Source organism: Rhipicephalus sanguineus, chromosome 9 (genome assembly GCF_013339695.2).
Source record: "Rhipicephalus sanguineus isolate Rsan-2018 chromosome 9, BIME_Rsan_1.4, whole genome shotgun sequence".
In the NCBI taxonomy this organism is placed as follows: Eukaryota; Metazoa; Arthropoda; class Arachnida; order Ixodida; family Ixodidae; genus Rhipicephalus; species Rhipicephalus sanguineus.
In genome coordinates, this window is record NC_051184.2 from 8,057,517 (window position 1) to 8,078,697 (window position 21,181).

Genomic DNA, 21,181 nt, shown 5'->3' on the forward strand with positions numbered 1-21,181 from the left:
TTAATTGTAGAACTTATTTTTATTTTATTTTTATGACTATGTAGCCTGAATACATCGTCAATAGCATATGTAGAGGAGATTACGTCACCACGTGTGAGCGTTACAAGATCGCCGAAAGAAATGTTTTCGTAACGAGGCACTTGCTGTCACGGCATCCCTTTTCGTTTGCCGATGCCTAGGGCAAAACGCCAATGCGAGACTCGGCAAACTGTATCGTTTATTTGTTCTTACGCAGCGTACGTAATCTAGTTCAAGAAACACGGCTTATACTGCAGGCCGAGTACCGCATAAACACCCGCTGTTCCTTGCAGAGTTCGCAAACAAACACCTTGCGGGATGTCAAGGGGGGTCACGCGCGAAAACCCCTTTAATGCGTGAGCATGCTGCGTGGCAACATTTATAGGGCCATGTGTTTCCCGAAACACGTGTGACGCAAAACGACCTCTATATCGGCGCGTGTTGCCTCCTTCGCGTAAGAAAGAGAAAAAAAATGCGCAGCGCAGCTCCTGCATGTTTTTGTCCTCGGGGCAAGAGCCAGGGCTTCGCAACGCAGCTCCTGGCGAGTCGTCAGACGCCCATACTCTTCTTTCTCCTCTCCGGCGGCGTTTCTCGCTACATTTCGCAACGAGCCTCCGTCGTTGAGGAAAACTCTGTTGTGGCGCTTTGTAGCTCGCTCTGCTCTGGGCAGCAGCGGCGTCAGCGCCAGTGGCCGAGCGAGCCAAGTGGGCCGAAGCAAGCGAAGCACGCTCTCCCTGCCGCCGCCGGCATGTCCCCCGCCGCACGGGCTCGGCCAAACAGAGAGGGACCATGCAAATGAGTGGCCATTTGCATACGCGACGAGCGCGAGACTCGCATCCGCGCTACAATCAGCCGGACGACGGAAGGGCCGCCGTCTCAGCCAGTCGTATAACCCCTTCTCTCGTTCGTGCGCTATACACAACCCGATGGAGTGTGCCGGGCCCCTCTTCTAACTGATGCCGCGTATCAGGCCCAGTAGCACCTCCTCCAACCCTCTTCATCTCTCTGCCGCTTTGCTGGGCAAACTCCCGGCGTCGCTACGCAGAGTGTTGTTTCCAACTTGCTCTGTTCGTGCCGCCCGAGAACTGCCGGTCATCCGTGATGGCCAGGTGCATTGCTGCGCGCTTAAAGTAGCGGTCGAATAAACACTGCTCCTTCGCTTTTTCTTTTTGTTTTGTTTTTCATGGTGTGTGCGCGGGCACTCCACCGACTACCACTCCTCTGTGTAGACCGACGAGGCGCGCGCAGATTGCGAGGCTGAGATGCGAGGAGATGAAAGGCACCGCTCGGCCAGCACTCTGTCACCCTTCGCAGCGCCGATTTCCGCAATACCGGCAACCGTTTCAGCTCATTAGTGCTCGGGGATGGGCCACTGTACCGTGCTCCTAATGAAAACAACAACAGCCGAATGATGCAGTTTTGTGAAACTGAGTCTTTTGAAGACAAACTGCGTGGCTTTCACTGCTTTAGATAAGGTTGTAGATATAAGCGTATATTGAAGTCAGAACTGCGTGTGTAGTACGTAACAACGTTATCAGAAAACGTCGAAGCGAAATCGGAAGTTGGATCAGGTGTGCAACATATGTGGAAGGAAACTTCTTGTACACTGCCTAAACAAACGTAGATATTGTCCGCCAGGGTGGTACATTGGTTACGGTGCTCGGCTGCTGACCCGAAGATCCCGGGTTCGATCCCGGCAGCGGCTAGCTGTCGCATTTCGATGGATACAATATGCTAGAGGCCCGTGTACTGTGAGATGTCAGAGCACGTTGAAAAGCACCAGATGGTGACAATTTCCGGAACGCTCCACTACGGCATGTCTCAAATGATATCGTGGTTTCGGCAAGTAAAACTCATACATGATTAGTACTAAACAAACGTACATAGGCTAAATGACAATTTAGTAGCATCTGTACGCTTATAACTAAGCTAGTAATTCGACGTTCAGTAATGATTATCGAGGCATTATTGTAAGCTAAACACCATCAGTGAAACTCGGCAAAGCATGGTGGAAGCAGGCCCGTAGCCGGGAGGGAGGGGGGGGGGGGGGGAGATGAGGCAGGGTGTTTTACCGAAAATAACTAACGAAAATAGCCGTTTTTCTCAAACACTCAAGGCCTTCAGCAAGTGCCTTCCTCCCTGAAAAAATTCTTGGCTACGGGCCTGGGCGGAAGTGTTTATATGTGAACAAACTTTTAAGGAGAAACCGGCGAATGATGAATACGCGCTGTCGCTCCTTATTTTTCAAGTGTCCAGCGCGCTGTCGAGTGTCACTCTTTTACTTCTTTCATAACTTCTTAAGGAATCGTCGTTAGCGGATAATTGTACACGTCCCCCTAACCGCAGGAGGTCCACGTGAGAAGGCAGGGGCAGTACGAATAGACGATGTCCTTCACTTCGAGACAATGAGTGACTGATGTGTGCAAGTATGACAGTATGCTTGCTAAAGCTCTGACTGATGCACTGAAAAGAGGAGAAAACGACCGAGAAGAACTGTACAGTTCAGAGACGTTTTCGGCTCTGACTAATTTACTGTGGCGTCGAAAGGATGTCGCAGCGGATAGCGCTGTCTTCCTAATAACTTCTTTGTCTGCTAACGTATTGCCTGCTCTAGCCTCTGAAATGCGCGCACAAACGCCACCATTCTCAGAATCAGCGTGGCTCAGAGAACACAGATCAGCACCTCCGCTCCGATTACTCATTGCTGCGGAGTTCGGTCTGTACTTGAACGGCAAAATTTTATCTAATTAGCTGTATGGCGAAGATCGAGAAAAGTATGGAGGATGCATTGCCACATTTACTAAATAACAATGACGCGACGACAGCGTAACAAAATGCAACGACGGGTGCTTAACTGCTGACCCGAATGTCGCGAGATCGAATCCCGGCCGCGGTGGCCGCATTTTCGGTGGAGGCGAAAATGTTTGAGGCCCGTGTACTTATTTTTAGGTGCACGTTAAAGAATCCTGGTTGGTCGAAATTTCCGGAGCCCTCCACTACGGCGTGCCTCATAATCCTATCATACTTTGGGACGTTAAACCCCAACAACAACAATTATTATTACAACAAACTTAGTACCTATCTAGTTATTCCTTTTTTTACCGCAACAGTTCGAGACTGTTTCTTTAGCCTCAGTGGCTTGGCAGAAGAGCAGGTATCCGTTCTGACACTTTCAAATACCCTACTGAATAAAACGTTGACTAGTTGGCTGAAGATTTTTACGCAGAACCTTCTGCGCTCATGATCCATATGTTATGTCCTTTGACGCGAACTGAATTAAAAGAAATAACAATAAAAGACAAATTGTTCTTTGTCGGAAAATTTCAGACTGTGCCTGTATGAGCCTGATATACATGCCTTAAACACGGTGCAAGTCAATCGTACCAAGGAGTGCCTCACGTGATCGCCGCTTCAACCACTCTAGTACTCCATCTTTCCGGATATTCTTGAGAGTATCGCACGCCTGTACTGAAAGAAGTATAATTCAACCGGATCAAGCACGCAAAAACTAGGCTTGTGCATTCGAGCACTTCGAATATTCGAACGAATATCACAGTATTCAAATTCTCTTGGATTAGAATTTAAATTATTGGAAATTTCGAAGTATTCGAAATGAACGAATGGGTGTACAGACGGGTCCACTGTTAAAGGGAACACTTGCGTGTAGGGCATGTTTGGATTTCGCTCTCTTGCAAAAACATAATGGCTTAGATTTGCATGACAGTTCTGCGTTTTCTTGACAGACTAGTGCAGCGCATGAGCAATGTTTCCCTGTCCGCTTGCTGTTAGAGGGCCAGCAAAATGAAAGGTGGTCATTGGAGTGTACCCTTTAACAGTGGACCGTAGTGTACATTAAACCGTACGTAACCCTACTGTAAAGGTGGTTTCACTGCTGTAAAACTATGCTATGCCGTAAATGCACCTTTCCCAAGAAAATCCGCTCTGCCGCGAAGCCTCACTTCAAGGTTAAATGAACATGTTTCCCTCACATCGATTCATCTTTTTTTTTTTAAGTTTAAAAGCTTGTTATACCGGCTTATATGCTCTAAGTAATTCTAAAACTTAAAATATTTTACAGGTTATCACTTGCATTCCACCGAAAGTCATATCCTGCTACTATCCAAAGTTGCTTCCACTTCCTTTGAACCAAATTCCCTTGAACCAAGAAGAACGACATATGCATATGCATTTTCAATAAAAAAAAACATATTGTGCAGGTTAGTTGGGTCATGAAAAATATGCTTTTTTTATTTATAATATGTGATGTATACTATTCCAGTTCAATTCGAAATTATTCGACCAAATCACTATCCGCTTCGAATCTAAAATTTACTATTCGCACAAGCCTAACAAGAACATTTGAATATGACCCCTTCCTTCCGAAATTATAACCGTTCTGTTCCTTCATTAAACATGCTAATTTATGCTAAGCATCTATGATTGTACTGAGAAGCGCAAAAAAAGAAACACAAGATATACAAGAAAGGAGAACCAGAGAGGACGAGCGCTCACTTCAGGCTACAGTTTGTTTTCGGAAACCCGCCAGGTTTTATCGTAGACCAAAAGATTAAAGCCTAAAAATAAACTTTAGTTTTAAGTCAGCGCTCGTCTTGTCATGTTCGCCGTTCTTGTGTGTCTTTGTTTCTTGCGCTTCTGAGTATTATTATGGATACTAACGAACACGCCCAAGTATCTGTTCTTCTAACTGACTGACTGAATAAGTTTATTTGGTCCTGAGAAAGCAATGGCCCCCTAGGGCCCGCAGACGAACTACTGAGTAAGTCGGTCGGTTGGTTTAAGATGATGGCATGTAGATTAACGCGTCAGTTTTCAATACCGCTTTAACACGAGAAGCGAAGACGTAAATAAGTAACAGACGAACCAGCTCTGCTACGAACCTTCTAGCTGAGACGACATTTTCGCCATCATTTGTAGCAATCCTTCTTAACGGGCGTGGAAGGAGCAGAGGGGCGAACACGCTGTTCGCGTCGGCCTTGCAGAAAAAAAAAATAGTGCATATCCGTGCATTTGTTACCAAGGCCACCGATTTCCCTCGCTATTATTTGAACGGGCGAATAATGCACGCATCATCAGACCACTAGAACCCCGCGGAAAAACCTTCGCCTGCCGCAAATGTTCCGTCTCGCCACGCTTACAATCTTTTGTTGTTTTCCGCAGCCGGTGTTTGTGTTGTCGACGTAATTGTTGTCGGCGGCGCTGGCTTGGCGTTTGCTGGCGGGGGGGGGGGGGGGGGGGGGGGGGGGTCTGCATTCGCGACGACACAATGGGCCTCCTTTCTGAACACTCCCACCCCCCCCCCTCCTCTCCCTCTTCCATGACGGCACGCCGCGAAAACAATCAATCACGGGCTCCGCTCGCAGCGGGAGACAAAAATGCAAACAGACGGCGCCTTTCTTCGGCGGCGTTCATTCTTCAAGTACATGGCGTCTAGTCTTACGCCGCGAAGGACCCAACCTTGGGTGCGTCACGCGCAGAAGGCGCTTCTCTGGGCCTCGTCATTTCTGATTTGATTTCTTTGTTCGTTTTTTTTTTTTCTTTCAACGTTCGCTCTTTCGGCCGCGCCGTCAGCGCTTTTCAAGCATCTCGCTGTTAAGCTCGGGCTCGAAAAATATTTCGGTGGACGTGCTTTTTGACGAGTGTGCACAGCATCGGAATTTTTTTCGCCCCTGTAAGCTTTTCTCCGGGTCCTAGTGAATTGTTTTCGAGCGTTTCTGACTTGCCATTTCTCTCGACAGAAACATGAGAGGCCCGTAAGAACCAGAGCGCTCCACTCGGTGTATCCCTGTTCGAAGTACTGGGCCCGAAGTACTATGCGAGACTGTATAGACGCGGTTGTGATCACAGTGGCCATAGTAGTCGTTGTCCTCTTAGTATTCACTCCGCACGAGAATACTAACAGCCCCAGTTTTCTCCGTTGTAACAAAAGGAAAATAGAACTTCATTTAAAGTGGACAAAGAGGTAGATGTCCGAGCCTCATATAAATGTAAGTGTACCGCATTTGTGGTTTTGCCGCAGTGATATTGTTGGATGCCGACTTGATTCCAGAAACGCGTAACACAATTACACTTCACCGAAAATTAAAGTAACTTGTTCACCTATACCCCTTGCCGCGTAGATGCCATGCTTACGAGAAACAAAAAAGGAAAAATAAAACTAAATACCATTGTAGTGAAAATTGATTTCCTGAACTGTCCGTCGCTCGTACGTGTCACAAATGATAGTCTAAGTGTTGCGTCAAGTGAGCAACTAAGTGATTAAGGAAGCGATGTAAGGAAATCAATAGTCTAGTTTGGCGCACTCACTCCGATTCGCAAATGGTTCGTGTGCAACATGAGCAAAGCGCACGCCTATCACTTGCGTTTACAACTGAGCTAAGTATACGCGAATGAGTTCGAGAAAAGTTCATCTGTATTTTCTGCGTTTCAGCACCTCTCAGTGTGGACTAGCCAAGCGGACCGTTAACCTGATTAACCCCTCCGCATTACCTCTCCATGTTACTAGTCCGCTGAGTCGCTTGGCATTCGCATCCGAGTAACCGCGCTCAAGGCATCGCTGTTCACCCAGATCACGAACGTTGGGATAGATGAATGTCAGCCTGGAAATCGCTTTACGTCGGCGAAAACGGGGGGCGCGACCCGTCGCTGTCATCATCACACAATGACGCTCATCCGAACGGCGTTTCAGCCGTCAGAGCAAACCGTGTCGGCATCGGGTCCGCAGATATAGCGTCCGCCATTTCAGGGATGCCCCCTGTAGCTTTGGCGCTGCCGGTCTGCAGAGAGCTAGCGCAGGGCGGGAAAAACGTCGGCAACCGGCCCACCTGGGAAATTAGGCGGACGCAAGGCCCTGCAGAGCACGGCCCTGCGACCGACTGCAGTAGCGCTGCGAGGGAGGTGAGCGCCTGGGAATCCGAGGCGCGCAGCGCATTCCGCGAATGCCTCGGACCCGCAGGTCTGAGCGCCCCAGCTGCTGCCCCTTTCTACCTCTTTCTCTGCCTGCTCTCTCTTTTCTTTTTTATTTTTTTAAACAGTTGGAGCCCACGTGCGCTGTGAGAGGAAAGAGCAGACACTCCGCGCCCGTCCTACTTCGTGCGCGCTAATACCGTGCAGCACTGTGAAGGCCTGAGATCGCGCCGACCTAGTGAATTCGAAACCGCTGCCGCTCTTTAACAGTGCGTCAGATGCAGGTAGCTGCACGATTTTCGCGACATCGACATAAATGTTCAGTTTTGAGGGAACGGGTCGCGCTTGTGTAAGTTGTGTCTCTTCTCTCTTCTGCGAAGCCTGAATATCTATTATGGGAACAAGTGAGCTATAGATTAAGGTCCTTTGTCAGGCTGTTCGCACATCATTCGGGGCTTTCGTTGAAGTAAACAAATTTAGCCACCCTTTACAAAATTCCTCCAGGATTGCGTCATCTCCTGTCGAGCACAGCGACAATTCGTCGCGCAACGAGCGCCGTGAGCGCTTTTAACGCTGATTGCGCAACGCGCCGTTAAAGCGACGTCTATAATCTCCGTCGAAGCCCCGCACTTTTCTGAGTGCTGATGAGCGGCCCAGTAATCGTGCCTGCAAGTTTCGTCAGTGCTGTACGGTACTGACTAAACACAGCACATAGCTTTGCCAATGCCCCGTCCTCCATCTCGAGCCCTCGCCCTCCTAGCGGCAAGCGACGTCGTGGACCCTGGCTCGTTGGCGCCCAAACCTCGGTCGGGCTTTGATGAACCACGCATCGTATGAAACGGCGCCGTCTTTATTCTCGCTTACTTGAAGCGCCGCTCAGTCTGCGCTTTTACGTCTCTCATTCCTCCCTTCCTCTCGTTTTCGTTCTCTCCCAACGATCCACTCGTCGAAGTGGCGCAGTTTCAAATGGTCGCCGTGCCTCGAGCCGTTTCACCGAGTCCGGTGTTCGGTTCCTCTCAAATTAGCCCCGCGGTGTCCTCGCATGCCTCAGCTAAAGCACGGAACGCGAAGAATGCTTGCCTTAGCGGGGATCTGAGAAGGCGGGATACTGGCGCGAAAAATTTATCTCCAGCTCTACTTTTGTTAACTTCAACTCATACGGGAATTTTACGGAGAATCGAGGCACTTTCAAAATCCACCTTTGTTTCGCTTCTGTTTGTACTTTCTTTTTTTTTTTAGTCTTTCTTGTACAGCTTGTTAAACGGAACTATAGGTCGTACTTAGCTGCGCACACACATTTCTTTCCATGATTCACGGGAAGAATTCTCTGCACTCAACAACGTTATATAAAACAAAAAAGTAGGAATCGATAGAGGACACTGCTCGTGGCTCATATAATTTCGTATTAATCGTATGAATAGTAATAATGTAATTGTTGGGGTTTTACGTCCCAAAACCACGATATGATTATGAGGGACGCCGTAGCGGAGGTCTCCGGAAATTTTCACCACCTGGTATTCTTTAACGTGCACCTAAGCTTAAGTACGCGGGCCTCTAGCATTTCGCCCCTATCGTATAGCGGCCGGGATTTGATCCCGCGACCTTCGGTTTAGCGGTCGAGCACCGTAGCCACTAGACCACCGTGGCGGGTCAGTTGTATGAAGCATTTGTCTATTAAACTATTGCGAAGTTCACCGAACAAGAGGTCGGTTCGGGAAGCTGAATGGGGTCCGTTTCTATGAGCGGTTCTCTACATCAGATGCTGGTATCCAACAGTTGCCGTGACTACGTACATGCGCGCTACTCGAATCCGGCGTTGCGCTGTGCTTAAAATTAGCTCGGGGAACCGGTTGCGTGTCTAGGGCTAAAGCGTGGTGGAACGCGAGGAATGCCTTAGACGGAACGCAGGGACCGCAAACATTGAACAGTCCTGGAGAGGGGGAGCAGATAGATCCCTTTCTTTCAGTCGGGGCAAAATTTAGCTTTGGGCGCCCGCAGGGGTACAAAGTGCAGCCAACGTTATCCCTCATCTCGGTGCCTGCGCTGCATTGCGGTGGACGCGGCTTTTGAGCTGCTGAATACGAGGCCGGCCATCATTCCATACCAAGCCCCCCGAAATTTTGATGACACATGGTGCTGTATCGAAAATAAATGATGAAAATAGGCGTTTTTCTCAAATAGTCAAGGCTTCCAGCAAGTGGGCGCCTCCGCCCCCCCCCCCCCCCCCCCGAAAAAAATTCCTGGCTACGGGCCTGTTCCATGCGTACGCAACATTTCACATAAGTGAAGAAAATTGCATCCAAGCGCGACGTGGGCGTAGTGTCCTCGGCCCCGATCAAACTCAAAGGGCTTTGCAAGACAGTGAACTATAGCACGAGGCTAACACGGTCGTCAAAAGCTAAATGCGAGATAAAACACCAACCAAAATTGAATGCTCCGTGGGCGTCGTTTACCATGTTCCTCTGACGTGCAGCAACAGCTACGTCGGATAAATAAGCAGATGCCTTAACACTAGACTGAAAGAGCACGGCTACGCGTGTGAGCAGATTAGTGGGCCACGGAATTTGGCTGCGCACTGTAAAGAATGCGGATGCCAAAAGGGAAATAGTTAAGGCCTACAGCATGCTAGCGGGAGAATTCGGCGCATGTGTAAGTACTCCAATTTTATCGCTAAGCAAAGTTCAAATTGAATTTCTGAATTACGTGTACTGGCCCTTGTGTAAGCGTGTGCGCTGATGCACAATGCGCAACATTGTTATGCGCACCCTTCTTGATAAACCGTTTCACCGCTATGTCTCTTTTTTTTCAGTTCATACTTTCACCCCTTTCCTTGTTCCCCATCCTTTGTTTCTTTCTTTGAGCACAGCCTCAGGTAGCGCCTCACGAAAGATTTAACAGTTGTTAGTTAAAGCCCACCCGTTCTTGTTGTGTTTTCCGTGCCTTCCGTGAGTGTTTTTCTGTACACCGCCTATGCAGCGCAAATTTCTTCAACCTTTGTTCAAAGAGGTCTAAGTTTCTATCACAAGCCTCGTCAGCTAGGCAAAAACCTAAAGAGAACTAATTGTAGAATACGCAGACGGTCACATTCGGCTACCCGTAACGTGCTATACCCAAAATAAATATCAAAGGGGGCGGAAAATAGTGCGATATACTTGTAGCTCCTGAGACAAGTACATGCTATCCGTAGCATGGGCGCGCGGCCTAGCGGTCAAGGCATTCGCTTTCGGACCGGGAAGAGCCGGGTTTAAACCCCAGCCCCGGAAAGAAAGTTTATTTCGTTTTATTTATTATTTCTTAGGTGCGCGCAAGCTGTGGGTGAGGATGGAAGAGTAGCTTGGGCTTGTTGGTACATAACGTGAGTGAAATAGCGCGCATTTAGACAGGGGTGGAGTAAGCAGCGCGACACAAGCGCTTGTGTCCCTTTGCCTCCTTCCTCAGCACAGGGTAGCCAGCCGGTCTGAGCACTGGCTAACCGCCATGTCCTTCCGTTTTTCTTTTCCTCCTCCTTCCACTCATGAGGAGGGTTTTTCGGTGAGCGCGTCATGTGCTTTTTCCTCGGCGGTGAGTTTTTTTGGAACACCACCAGCTTCACAGGTCAGCCAATAGAAGCTTCGCTCGCATTTATCCCAGTCCTCCTCTACGACGTTCGTAACGATCGGATCGTCGTCTTGGCACATACAGCTGCATAATTTACTAATATTTCTTCCTTCTATCGTATATTATTTTTTATTCGCGCTTCGCAATGGTAGGAGGAGGGCATACCTGAATAGTGGCGCGATAATCACACGCAGCTTTCACTGGCTGAGGCGAGCGCCGCGACTAGCAGTGGTATAGCGTTCTGACTCCCGTTGTTATTGTTGTCTTCTGATCATATAGCTTTTGTTTATTTCGCTCTTCGACATGACACCCTGCAAGCTTGGTCTTCGCTCTGATGCGCTGTGATTCTTTCCCAGTCGCCTAAGGAAAGTACGGATTACCACCCATGAATATGACGTCAGCGCCAGAACATCAGATCGCACATTCCAGTTTGTGTAATGCGAACACGACGTTAAAGCTTTAATAGCGACCTGAAACCTGTTTACTTTATGAGGAGGGACACAGCGACGCACTTTGTCCTGAGTAAGCGCTTGCACGCCGGATGTCAATCCGTCAACTGAGTAGCGTGTGACGTGGTGTTCTTTTCTCCGTTATGGCTCGAATTCGTACCGGCTTCCGGTCCAGCCGACGTTGCCACCTGATCAGTCACCGCCTCGGACACTTGTTTTTGCACGCAAGAAACACCCTGTCGTGCGTATTCTTTAGCGCTGCCTACCATAAGTTAGGGCCCTTTCTTTACGAATAAAAATTCCCTAACAACTTCGCCATATTGTGCACAATACCGCGTTAAAGTGGCACTAAAAGGAAATATTAAGTTGAGCTAGATTGGAGGACTAGCCTTGTGTGATGTCCAATTCACCATTCCTGATGAGAGTAGAGCACTTGAAAAGGAGAAAACGACGAAATTGAGAAAATTGCAGTGGCGCCCTTTGTCATGCTCTGTGGGTACCTCATTAAACGACGTCAGATCCTCTATTTTGAGTACTCAATTACTGCTACAGGTTAGAGGTAAACGTGAATTACATATATTTTGAGAATATATAAACGTGCAGTAAGCCTCAGTTGTTGCTACATACAGTATTACGGCTGTGGAGCTCCCGGACGCCCGCTGATTCACAGAAATCGGTAGCCGAGATGGTGACGTCAAGTCCTCCATTCGAAGTGGCCGAATCAAACTGAGCAGCGGCACCAACGACTTTCAGACGCTGTTTTCGACGCGAAAAAAAAATCCTTTATTAGGCAGTTTTAGAATAGGGTTCGTAGTTTTAGCGTTGTTTGGGTACGATCCGCTCTTTTTCGTAACGCGGGCACTCAAGAGGACAGCGTACGAAGCATGCGCAGTGGCGACAAACGCTAACGAAAAGCGTTGCGTACCCTTTTCTAAGACCGCCTGTTGGCGTACAGAAAGCGGTGATAGACTACAACGGAGGCAAAAACTCAATCTAACCGAACTTAATATTTTCCTTTAGTTTCCCTTTAAATCATTGGAATACTCCCCTTAAACGGGTGCTGACACAAAATTTTGAAGGCGAGATAACTTGTGGGGTATATTTGTGTGCACACACACGCATATCGTGGATGCGAAACTAACGAGCGCTAAGAAACGGGGACATAAACAGGAGGCACTCATTGCGTGTCTCCTGTTTATGTCCCCGTTTCTTAGCGCTCGTTAGTTTCGCATCAAGTATGACCCAACTTGCCTAAAACACATGTCTTGCTAAGACACACGCATCATCTACGAAATATGAACGGATAATAAAACCTAGAACATATTTAAAATAAATTTTGAAGTGCGTGTCGCGCCACTGCACGCGAAACGCGCCTTTGGTTTTCGTGCAAATAACCAACCGTCCCCTGCGTCACGAGTTTGCGTTGGCTGCCACGACCCTTGCGAGCGCTCTGTCATAGCAGACCTTTACAACGGAAAGAGGGGGCAGACTTGTACGGGAGTACAAAGACTGATGTCCTAGCCTCGGCAGTGCATTTTTGGGAGGTGAAGCATGTTTACAATGCCTCAGAGGCGATTATATATAGCAGCACCCATGAAGCCTTCGTTGAAAAGAGTTGTCAACGCGGTGCTCATGTGCACGCCGTTTTGTCCAGCTATGTTTACACGAAAACCGCTATGGGTCCCGCCTCACTCGGCACTCTCTGAAATCGAAACTGCTGCTGAGCTCTACAAAACCTTCTCTACATAACTGGCCGTCGCGCGCTCGAGCAAACGAGCTTTCCAGCCGTGATAAGAGGGTTGTTAGCTACGTATTGCAACATAAAAAAAAGATGCAAATTTTTCGTGTCAGAGCTCGTTTAATTTCAAGCCGCCGTTTGTACAGCCTCTGTCCGTCGTCGCAGCTGCGATTTCCGACAAAATATTTCACGACACGACGCTACACCGCTGTGCTGACTATGTATTTGTGTATTGTTCGCCAGCTTCGTACAGCTATCGTATTTGAATGGCTAATTGACCCGTGTCCGCCAACTGCGAATCTGACGAGACCATCTACTTTTGTCGCTGTTGTCGATTTCACGAACACCGCCAGACTTTCCAGTGTGCATTTTTCAGGCTTTGTGATCAGACGTTCACTCACGGAACAAAAGGTCTTGCGGCAGTGGAGTAGCCAGAATTTTTGTCGGGAGGGCGGGGGGGGGGGGGGGGGGGGGAGTTTAACCATACTTTATGTATGTTCGTGTCCTCGTATCTCATCAGCGCTCAAAAGCCATACAGACCTTCTAACGCGACAGCGTTAAAGAGCTCGTTTCGCAGAAATTCAGGTGTCCGTGTCGGCGTCTCTGGTTGTGAGCGAAAAATCAGCGTTGTCCGTTAGAGAAACTTCGAGGTGGATACAAATAAAGCAACAATAAAAAATATTCGGTTTGAGTGAAACCAGGTATTCGAACCTGCGACCCCTTGCTCCGTGGCGCGATGCGTTTAGCCGCTCGACCATCACGCATGCATCCTCTAGCATACTAACGGCGAGCTATTTATACAGGTACACCATTTAATGTATGGTACGCACATATCGGAGGTTCTTCGGCGGCTTATCACCCGCGAGATGGCTCAAAGGGACCACGGCCGCGCTTTTAAATGGCATCGCTCCGCCGTGTTTCGTCGCACGTCATGCGTGGATATTGGACCCGGAGGGCGTTCACACTTTGGCTTTCCTTGCGGCACGGTTTAGGCCTCCACCGAGAAGCGAAGCTGGGCTAGCGATTGGGAAGGCGATACGAACACGGTCCGATTAGGCTATCGCGTTCTACTCTTGAAAGCGAAGCTCAGGCGTCCTCCAAGTTTTATCTGTAATGCTCGAAAAAGAGTGTCTGAAGTGGCCGGCTGTGTAGCCGGGCACTAAAGACTCGTTATCTAGACTTATGCTTTCTTGCTATCGCTGCCCCCGTCCCTGTAATCACGTGTCGAATAGAAAACTGGACAAAGTCTATAGTCAACCTCCCTGACTTTCCTCCATCCATTTTCTTGCGTTCTAAATACCAACTAGACGGGCACATAAACTATACATGCTATTGCGCGTACGAATGAAAGGGTGTCGAGAATACTTAACGCGACTCAGTTTCCGTAACGTTTGTGGATGGGCCTCTGCACATGCGTGCACTTAATGGGTGGTGTGAAAGAGAGATGCGGCGACGACGAGGTATAGAAGCGATTGGCGCAAAACACGGGAAACGCGTCAATTACGGTTCTGTATAGAAGCGCTGTGTATAGCGTATCAGTACGGGCGTAACGAAAACGATGTTAAGCGCAAAACACGCCGTCGCTTAATTCCGTGGCGATACATAGTGAAACACTCTGATGCCAAGCAAAAGCCGCACAACAAAGTGCCTCACAAGTATACCGAGTTAAAATGGGTCGCCCTCATTTAAGATGAGCGCGCGTGCGCCTGAGAGGCGCACTGCCGCTGTCACAAGAGCCATCGTTTTGCCTGTGACTGGGGGAGGGCGGTTGTTTGTCGAACGTCGCGCAGCCTTTGGGGACAACGGAGGCGTCGTGTAAGCAACGGTCCCCGGCAAATGACGGCGTTCACTCAACGACATCAACACCCGTACGGCCCCGCCATAGTTTCAAAACTGCCCGCTTTGCGTCACTGCGACGCCTGACCGACGTGAGGGCATCTAGCTGCGCATCTATACTGCCCGCATTAAAGGAGGTCGAGAGGCTGGAAAAAATGAAAGCCCCCGCTGCGTGAGCGGCCTGCTCCATCGTCGCGTCGACAGAACTGTGCAGCGTTGTGGATGCTACGTTTAAGGTCGGCTAAGCAGAGCATCTAAAGGTATAGCGCATCCAAGACGGGACAAAGCGAATGACACATAAACGCACGCTTTGCCCTGTATTGGATGCGCTATACCTTTAGATGCTGTGAATCGCCAAAAAAACCTGCCGTGCGATCTTAGTCAGCTAAGCATATATCGAGACTGCCGTTCGGACGTGTGAATTGATATTTGGGGTTGATGGAATCCAAGGCTTTCGTTTTGATCGGGATTTCTAAAGTAGTGCTTAGAGAGAGAGAGAGAGAGAGAGAGAGATACGAAGAGGAAAGGCAGGGAGGTTAACCAAGCCTCGGCTCGGAGTGCTTATCCCGCCGCGAAAGCTTAGCGGCTAAGGCGTTACGCGGGTCCGATTCCTCTGCGTGCCGGGGATCGAACCCGCGTCCTCCATTACGGAGCATCCCACATGACTGTCCCTCATTACGGCGTGCCTCATAATCTTACGGTGATTCTGGCACGGGAAACTCCAACGTATGACTTTATAAGAGCGTTGACTCGACAGAAACAAGGTCGAAAGACAGGCGATCACTGGCTGATTGTGTTATTCAGGCACGGAATGTACTCAAATTTTATTACAGATTTTATACAAAAATTTCATTAAATACTTTATTAGAGCAAAACTAAAGCACGTTAATTCTTATCAAATGAGAAGCGGGCATACCAAAGTTCAGTTTGGCTGTCCAAACCACGTTTTAAACGAAGCTAATTTGCATCGCATAAGTATTTTTCTAGTCATTACTCTACACCTTAGGTCACCTTTGCCGTTCTGAAACTTACTGATAAATCGAGAACATCACTGTCCGTTAACTTACTCTGACCTCCGTGTGTTGGCTGTCGTTATCTGCAGCAAGCAGCCCCCTTGCAACAACAAAATTGTCGACGCCTCTGAGCTTGCGTGTATTTAACGGAAAGGTGCGGAAAGGGAACGCGGTAAAAGCGAATGACGCAAAACACGCGGAACACGACAATTACGGTTTTGTAAAAGCACTGTTAACGGATGAAGGTGGCACTTTGGCCGGGCAGGTTATTCATGCGAGTCTTCCCAGCTCTTTGTGCGCCCTGCGTTCTTTTTCCCGCGTCTGTCCGAGCTAACGCCGAGTATCTCTTATGCGCAAACATAGCCAACGCTGCACGGTATCAGCGTCACGCGCGACGGCAAGAGTCGCGCGCGCGAAACAAAAGGCGACCCGATTTTTCAACTGCTGCGGCGAACAACAAGGCCGTACATCTTGTCCGTTGCGACGACGCCGCCTGGCCCAGCAGCGGTCTCCCTTTGGGCCGAGCCACTTTTTGCTGTCGAGTGAAAAGAATGCACGACGGCTCAGGGTGGAAAGAAAGAGAAGGAATACGACACGCTGCGTCGTGTAGCCGACGAAGATCTCGGCCCCGTGCTGTGTCGTCTCGTTCGTCGGCTGCCTTTTTGCTTAGCGTCGCCCAAAACGGGCACCGTTAAAGCGACCCGCGTGGCCAGCGGCTGCGTCGTGTCGTGATCGCGCCCGCCGAGAAAACGGCACGCCCTTTAAAAATGCAACGCCGCGGGAACTCTTAGCCCAACATCGCCAGGACGCCCCGGCAAAGCGTCTCGGCGCCGCGTCGGACAACGCGACAGACGCACCAACGGGCGCGCTTCCCTTATTAATGAGCGCGAGGGCCCGACGGGCGGGACGGGAAGAGCGCATGCGCACTGAGCGCTCCTCCTCACTCTCCGTATGGGTGCGCGGGGAGAGGAGGAGAAGCCCCCCGCGACAGCACGCTTCACTGCAGAGCGCGCGGTTTTTTTTTTTCTCTTTTTCCTTTGTTTGCCTCCCCCCGCTGCTCGGCGGGCTGTTGCGAGCGTTCCCTTATGGTGGTTTTCAAGCCCCCTGATCCGCCGTCGACTGCAACCGAAACGGCGACGTTTCGCCGTCGTCGTCGCATTGTGCGACGTCGACGCTCTTTGGAGGCCAGTGACGTCAGCGGAAGAAGAAGTAGCGCGTTTGTTCTCTTTTACTGACAGAAAACGCCGCTGCTTGACTCGCTCGATTGGATGAGGCGCGTTTCAGCGTAGAAAATGTCGTACCGGGATGACAGCAGAGCGGTGGCCAGATTTCTTTTCCCTTCCAGTGGAAACGGCCGCCCGTCGCCGCGTTGACTCCGCGAAAACTAGTTGTGCCGATCGAAGTGGTGTGCATGGTCCCAGCGTGCTAGGGATCACGCTCGATGTCAACGCCGATACCCGCTACGCTGCTGGTGCTGAATGATCGATACGGAAACATTCAGCCATCCGCACTGGGGGGGCCAGCTTTTTTGCCGAGTGATGTTTGTGCAGCGCTCGCGAGCATATGAATGTTCCCGTGCACTGCGAGACCGATGTTCACTGCCGGGCAGCCGGAAGAAGCGCGTGAACGGGGCCTCATCCGTAGCTCAGGGCCGCGCATTTGCACACTGCTTTGATTCGTTTTAAGAAAATGACTGGCTCACGACTTTCGTGTTTGGCCTTGTGTACTGTGGGTGATGCCGCGCGCGCGTGCAAGCCAAGCCAGTGTCACATTTCCACATACAAGCCGACACGCTAACCTCCTGGAAATTGCATGCTTGGAGATATTGCTGTCAGCCGCAACGCACCACGAAGCTTATATTGCATGCTAGGCCGCACGTGGATCAATCAAGCTTGATATAAAAGAAAGAGATCATCTGTTTCTCTTAGCTGCAAAGCATGTCGAATTCTCACTTGCCAGCATTCACGCCAATCATTCCGTGTTCACGATTGCGGCGGCTCGTGTGTGGTCGTTCTGCACACCGTTCGCGTAAAGACATTTCTGGAGCCGTATATTTCCTACGTTATGCGGAAAGAATAAAAAATGACCACGCAACTTTGAGTTTTCGGGCGTAAAACCAATATTCCGGGATAGTTGCAATGAATCGGAGAACACTGTTCGCTTGAAACGAAAAAACTATCATACGGTTTTCTTTAATTAACGCTAGTACCGGTTACACTAAAAGTTTTTTTCTGTGACTATGTTTCCTTACCGCACGGAAGTGTAACCACCAATAGGGGTCGAAAACTCGGCGGGGACCGTATAGGAACACTTACAGTGTAGCGAGAGAGCACGTACTCGCATGTGCCGAAGCCGGGTCAAAACTAGCGCAATTCGAAATAATGTGGACCTGCACGGTCACTTCTATACAATATAAGCACTGAAAGAAATAGGTTTTGTTGTTATTGTGGTTGTGCACTAACTATTCGATTTATGGACATTTCTCATGCGCATAGCCTGTCGGGCCAACAGCAAGAGATGCCATAGTATTTGCGCATGTTGCAAAGTTTCCGAGTTATAGGCAACGGTGACAAAGAGACCGCACCGACAACAAACGCGCTGGTCTTTCTACTTTGACGAATGCCGAAAGATAAGTTGGGCGGCGCACATTCAGTCCCATCACTGAAGACTGCGTTGAACTGCTAACTCTGCGTAGTAGATAGCGTAGTCTAGTCGTGTGCGCTACATGCGCGTCCTGGGCCAACAACAAGGGACGCGGCGGTAGCTGCGCATGTGCACATGTTCGAATATTTCCGAGTTATATGCAACTGTGAGAGAGAGGCCGCTACCAATAATATTTTTTTTTACGAATGAGGAAGAATAAGTTGCGAGTACGTTTGGTTCATCACTGAAGACTGCGTTTAACTGCTATTTGTAGTAAGTAGATAGCGTAGTCAAGTCGTGTAAGCTGCGTGCACCGTTCTGCTCGACGTCAGTGAAGCCATGCAGGGGTAGAAGGGTCAGCGTAGCGTAGCGCGCGTTCTCCTCACCTGCATGCGAGCCGGGATCGGCGACGCTGACGACCACCACCGCCGAGAAGCAGCAGCAGACGGTAATCCAGTAGCGGAAGAAGGGGCAGTCTCCTACTTCCGGCCGCATCGCTGACCAGCGAGACGGGGCCACCCCAAACAGCGGGGCGAGCGCGCCGTCAGTTTTTCTAGCTGGCCCGATTGGTCAAGGATCTGGAACGAGGCTTGCCCGGAGGCCGCCGTCTACGTACGCTCGTCGCCGCCGTCATCTTGTTGTGGGCTCTGCGGGATTACGTGCGACGACGCTGCCGCCGCCGCTGGCGCACTCTGCCGGGACGCGCCGCCGCGAGCGATTCACCCTCTCTCTCTCTCTCTGCCCGTTTGCCTCCTCTCCACCAGACTCCGGACCGGAGCTGTCACCTGGCGGTAGCGGCTCACTCTACGGCCCGCTCGTCCCGCCGGCTTCCGAGATAGCGGTCCCCGGCGCAGAGAGAAATCAAGCTTAGAACGTCAAATAGTCAAGCTAGTTGGCGGGGACTGATCGCAGAACAGAAAAAGTAACGCATCCAGACGCGCACACAGAAGGGAAACGGTGTTTGTGCTGTCTGTTTACCCGCATTTGGGCCCGTGCCTGCACAGGCTTACTTTCTCCTCGAGGAGTCAGGCTTAAATTAGAACCCCAGGTGGTTGAAATTTCCGGAGTCCTCAACTACGGCGTCTCTGATAGTCATATCGTGGTTTTGCCATATAAGACCCCAGATATTACTATTAAGAATGAGGCTTGCGTCACCGCTTGCGTCACGCGCTAAGAGAGACGAAGATATTACCACTCATCGAGATGGCGGCCGATGACTTGTTCAATAGAGAGACCCGGCAGCGTAAACTTCCGTTGCGGTCCCAGATTTGACTCACGACATCAAGAAAGCTGCACTTGGTGATATAAGCAGAAGGTACCCTCTCCCTATATCCCTCTTTCTCTGCCTGGAGGCATGGGCGTCGGCAGGGGGGTGCAAAAGGGGCACTTGCCCCCCTCAAGCCACACCAGCACTTGCCCCCACCCAAGCTACACCAGCGCTCTACCCCTCTCCCAGCCACGATGCAACACAGGCTTGCACCCCCCAAGACAAAATCCTGCCGACGCTCATGCCTGGAGGGGTAACTGTTGTTCCTATATACGCGCTGTGATATGACGGAGTCAGTTAAAGTGGCAGTGCAGGGTATCGGGAGGTTCATTAAGTAATGTATAGTAATATATAGTAATGTATGGCATGTGTATTTGTCCGTGTGTTCCTTAGCACTGCTCCAAACAAGTTCGATAATGTATAGGCTTCCTTCCGTTACACGTTCTTTTCTTTTCACATTTAATCTACAAAACGAATATTAGGTATATGCGTCAAAACGACACCAGCACTGGAAAAAGTTATACTGAAAAAACGGCTGGCGTTAGTCTTTCTACTGACTTGCTTGCTATTAACGTGGCATTAGTCTATAATCCCTGCTCATAACATGATCGTCCATCATAGTTGAAACAGTGCAAAATGAAACACGGACAACTAGACACAGGACCAGCGCTAGTCATGTGCCTACGTCTCCGTGTTTCATTTTAACTGATTTAAATATGGATACCTACCAAATGGCTCGCATTTAGACGCTAAATGACCGCCTCTGTATCTGAAATCTTCTCTAGTCCTGAAGGAGACTAACGGCGGGTTTTTACTGCGACAGCAGTTAAAACAACAGTTCGTCAGACGGATAGCGCGGTGTACTTTCACACGCATTTATTGTCGAACGATTGGAAGCGCGCCCGTGGACGACAAAGGGTTAGCTTGAGAGACGAAATTACGAAATTTTCAGGCATCAGAATTGCAGCCAGAACGTGCAAGACAGGGTGCGCTGGAGATCACTGGGAAATGTCTTCGTCTGCGCGTAATATAGGCTGACGACGATGACGATTATTCTCAGCTGCTATATTATACCATATGTTTGCACTGCCCGCGTTGGCGAAATTCATCTTCAACTTGACAGATCACAGACAGTTGTTTTGGGCAATCTTCAGTGGGGAAACAAGACAAGTTATAACGCAAATAAGGTAAATGGAAAGTGCGGCGGATCCAGTGAGTGTGTCCAGGGCTTTCTTTTTTTTACGATTTATTGCGCGCTCACGCCTAATTTTCTAGCATTTCTTGGGAGCGTACAGGGCTAAAGGTTATTGCTGCCTCGGGTGACAATGACCACGACCCGCCCAGTAGTTGAAGGCCTGGCGGTCTCTGGTGTTAGCAGCTGTACTGAACAGACGTCAGACTACGTAGAGCTGAACGCATTTAGAACGGGGCATGGCACCCTCGCGTCTCCTGCTGTCCGAAGGGTGATGCTAACCTCTCAGCCCGGTTTCGCCGAATATAAACCACATTGCTAATGCACTCACAAAAAATGGCGCAACGAGGTCCGGACGGTTTGCGTCATTCGCAAGAATTGAGAGAGCCGCATTGGCTCTCGGGATTATGTTCAGTCCGGTGTCAAATCTCGAGAAAAAGTCAACGCCGTTCTGTATGAAACACCGCGTGCACTGGGATTATTCTGCAATTATTGCATAAGCAG

The 21,181-nt window shown here is 49.7% G+C and overlaps 1 protein-coding gene across 1 annotated transcript in view; it reads right to left on the reverse strand.

The window, feature by feature from the left end:
* LOC119404552 (uncharacterized) overlaps positions 1 to 18,916 on the reverse strand; it is a 110,575-nt gene extending 91,659 nt beyond the window's left edge. The window contains exon 1 of the mRNA XM_037671094.2: positions 18,605 to 18,916. Within this exon, the coding sequence (XP_037527022.1) occupies positions 18,605 to 18,713 (109 nt within the window). The 5' untranslated portion in view covers positions 18,714 to 18,916. The remainder of the gene's footprint in view (positions 1 to 18,604) is intronic.
* Between the last annotated feature and the right edge of the window lie 2,265 nt (positions 18,917 to 21,181).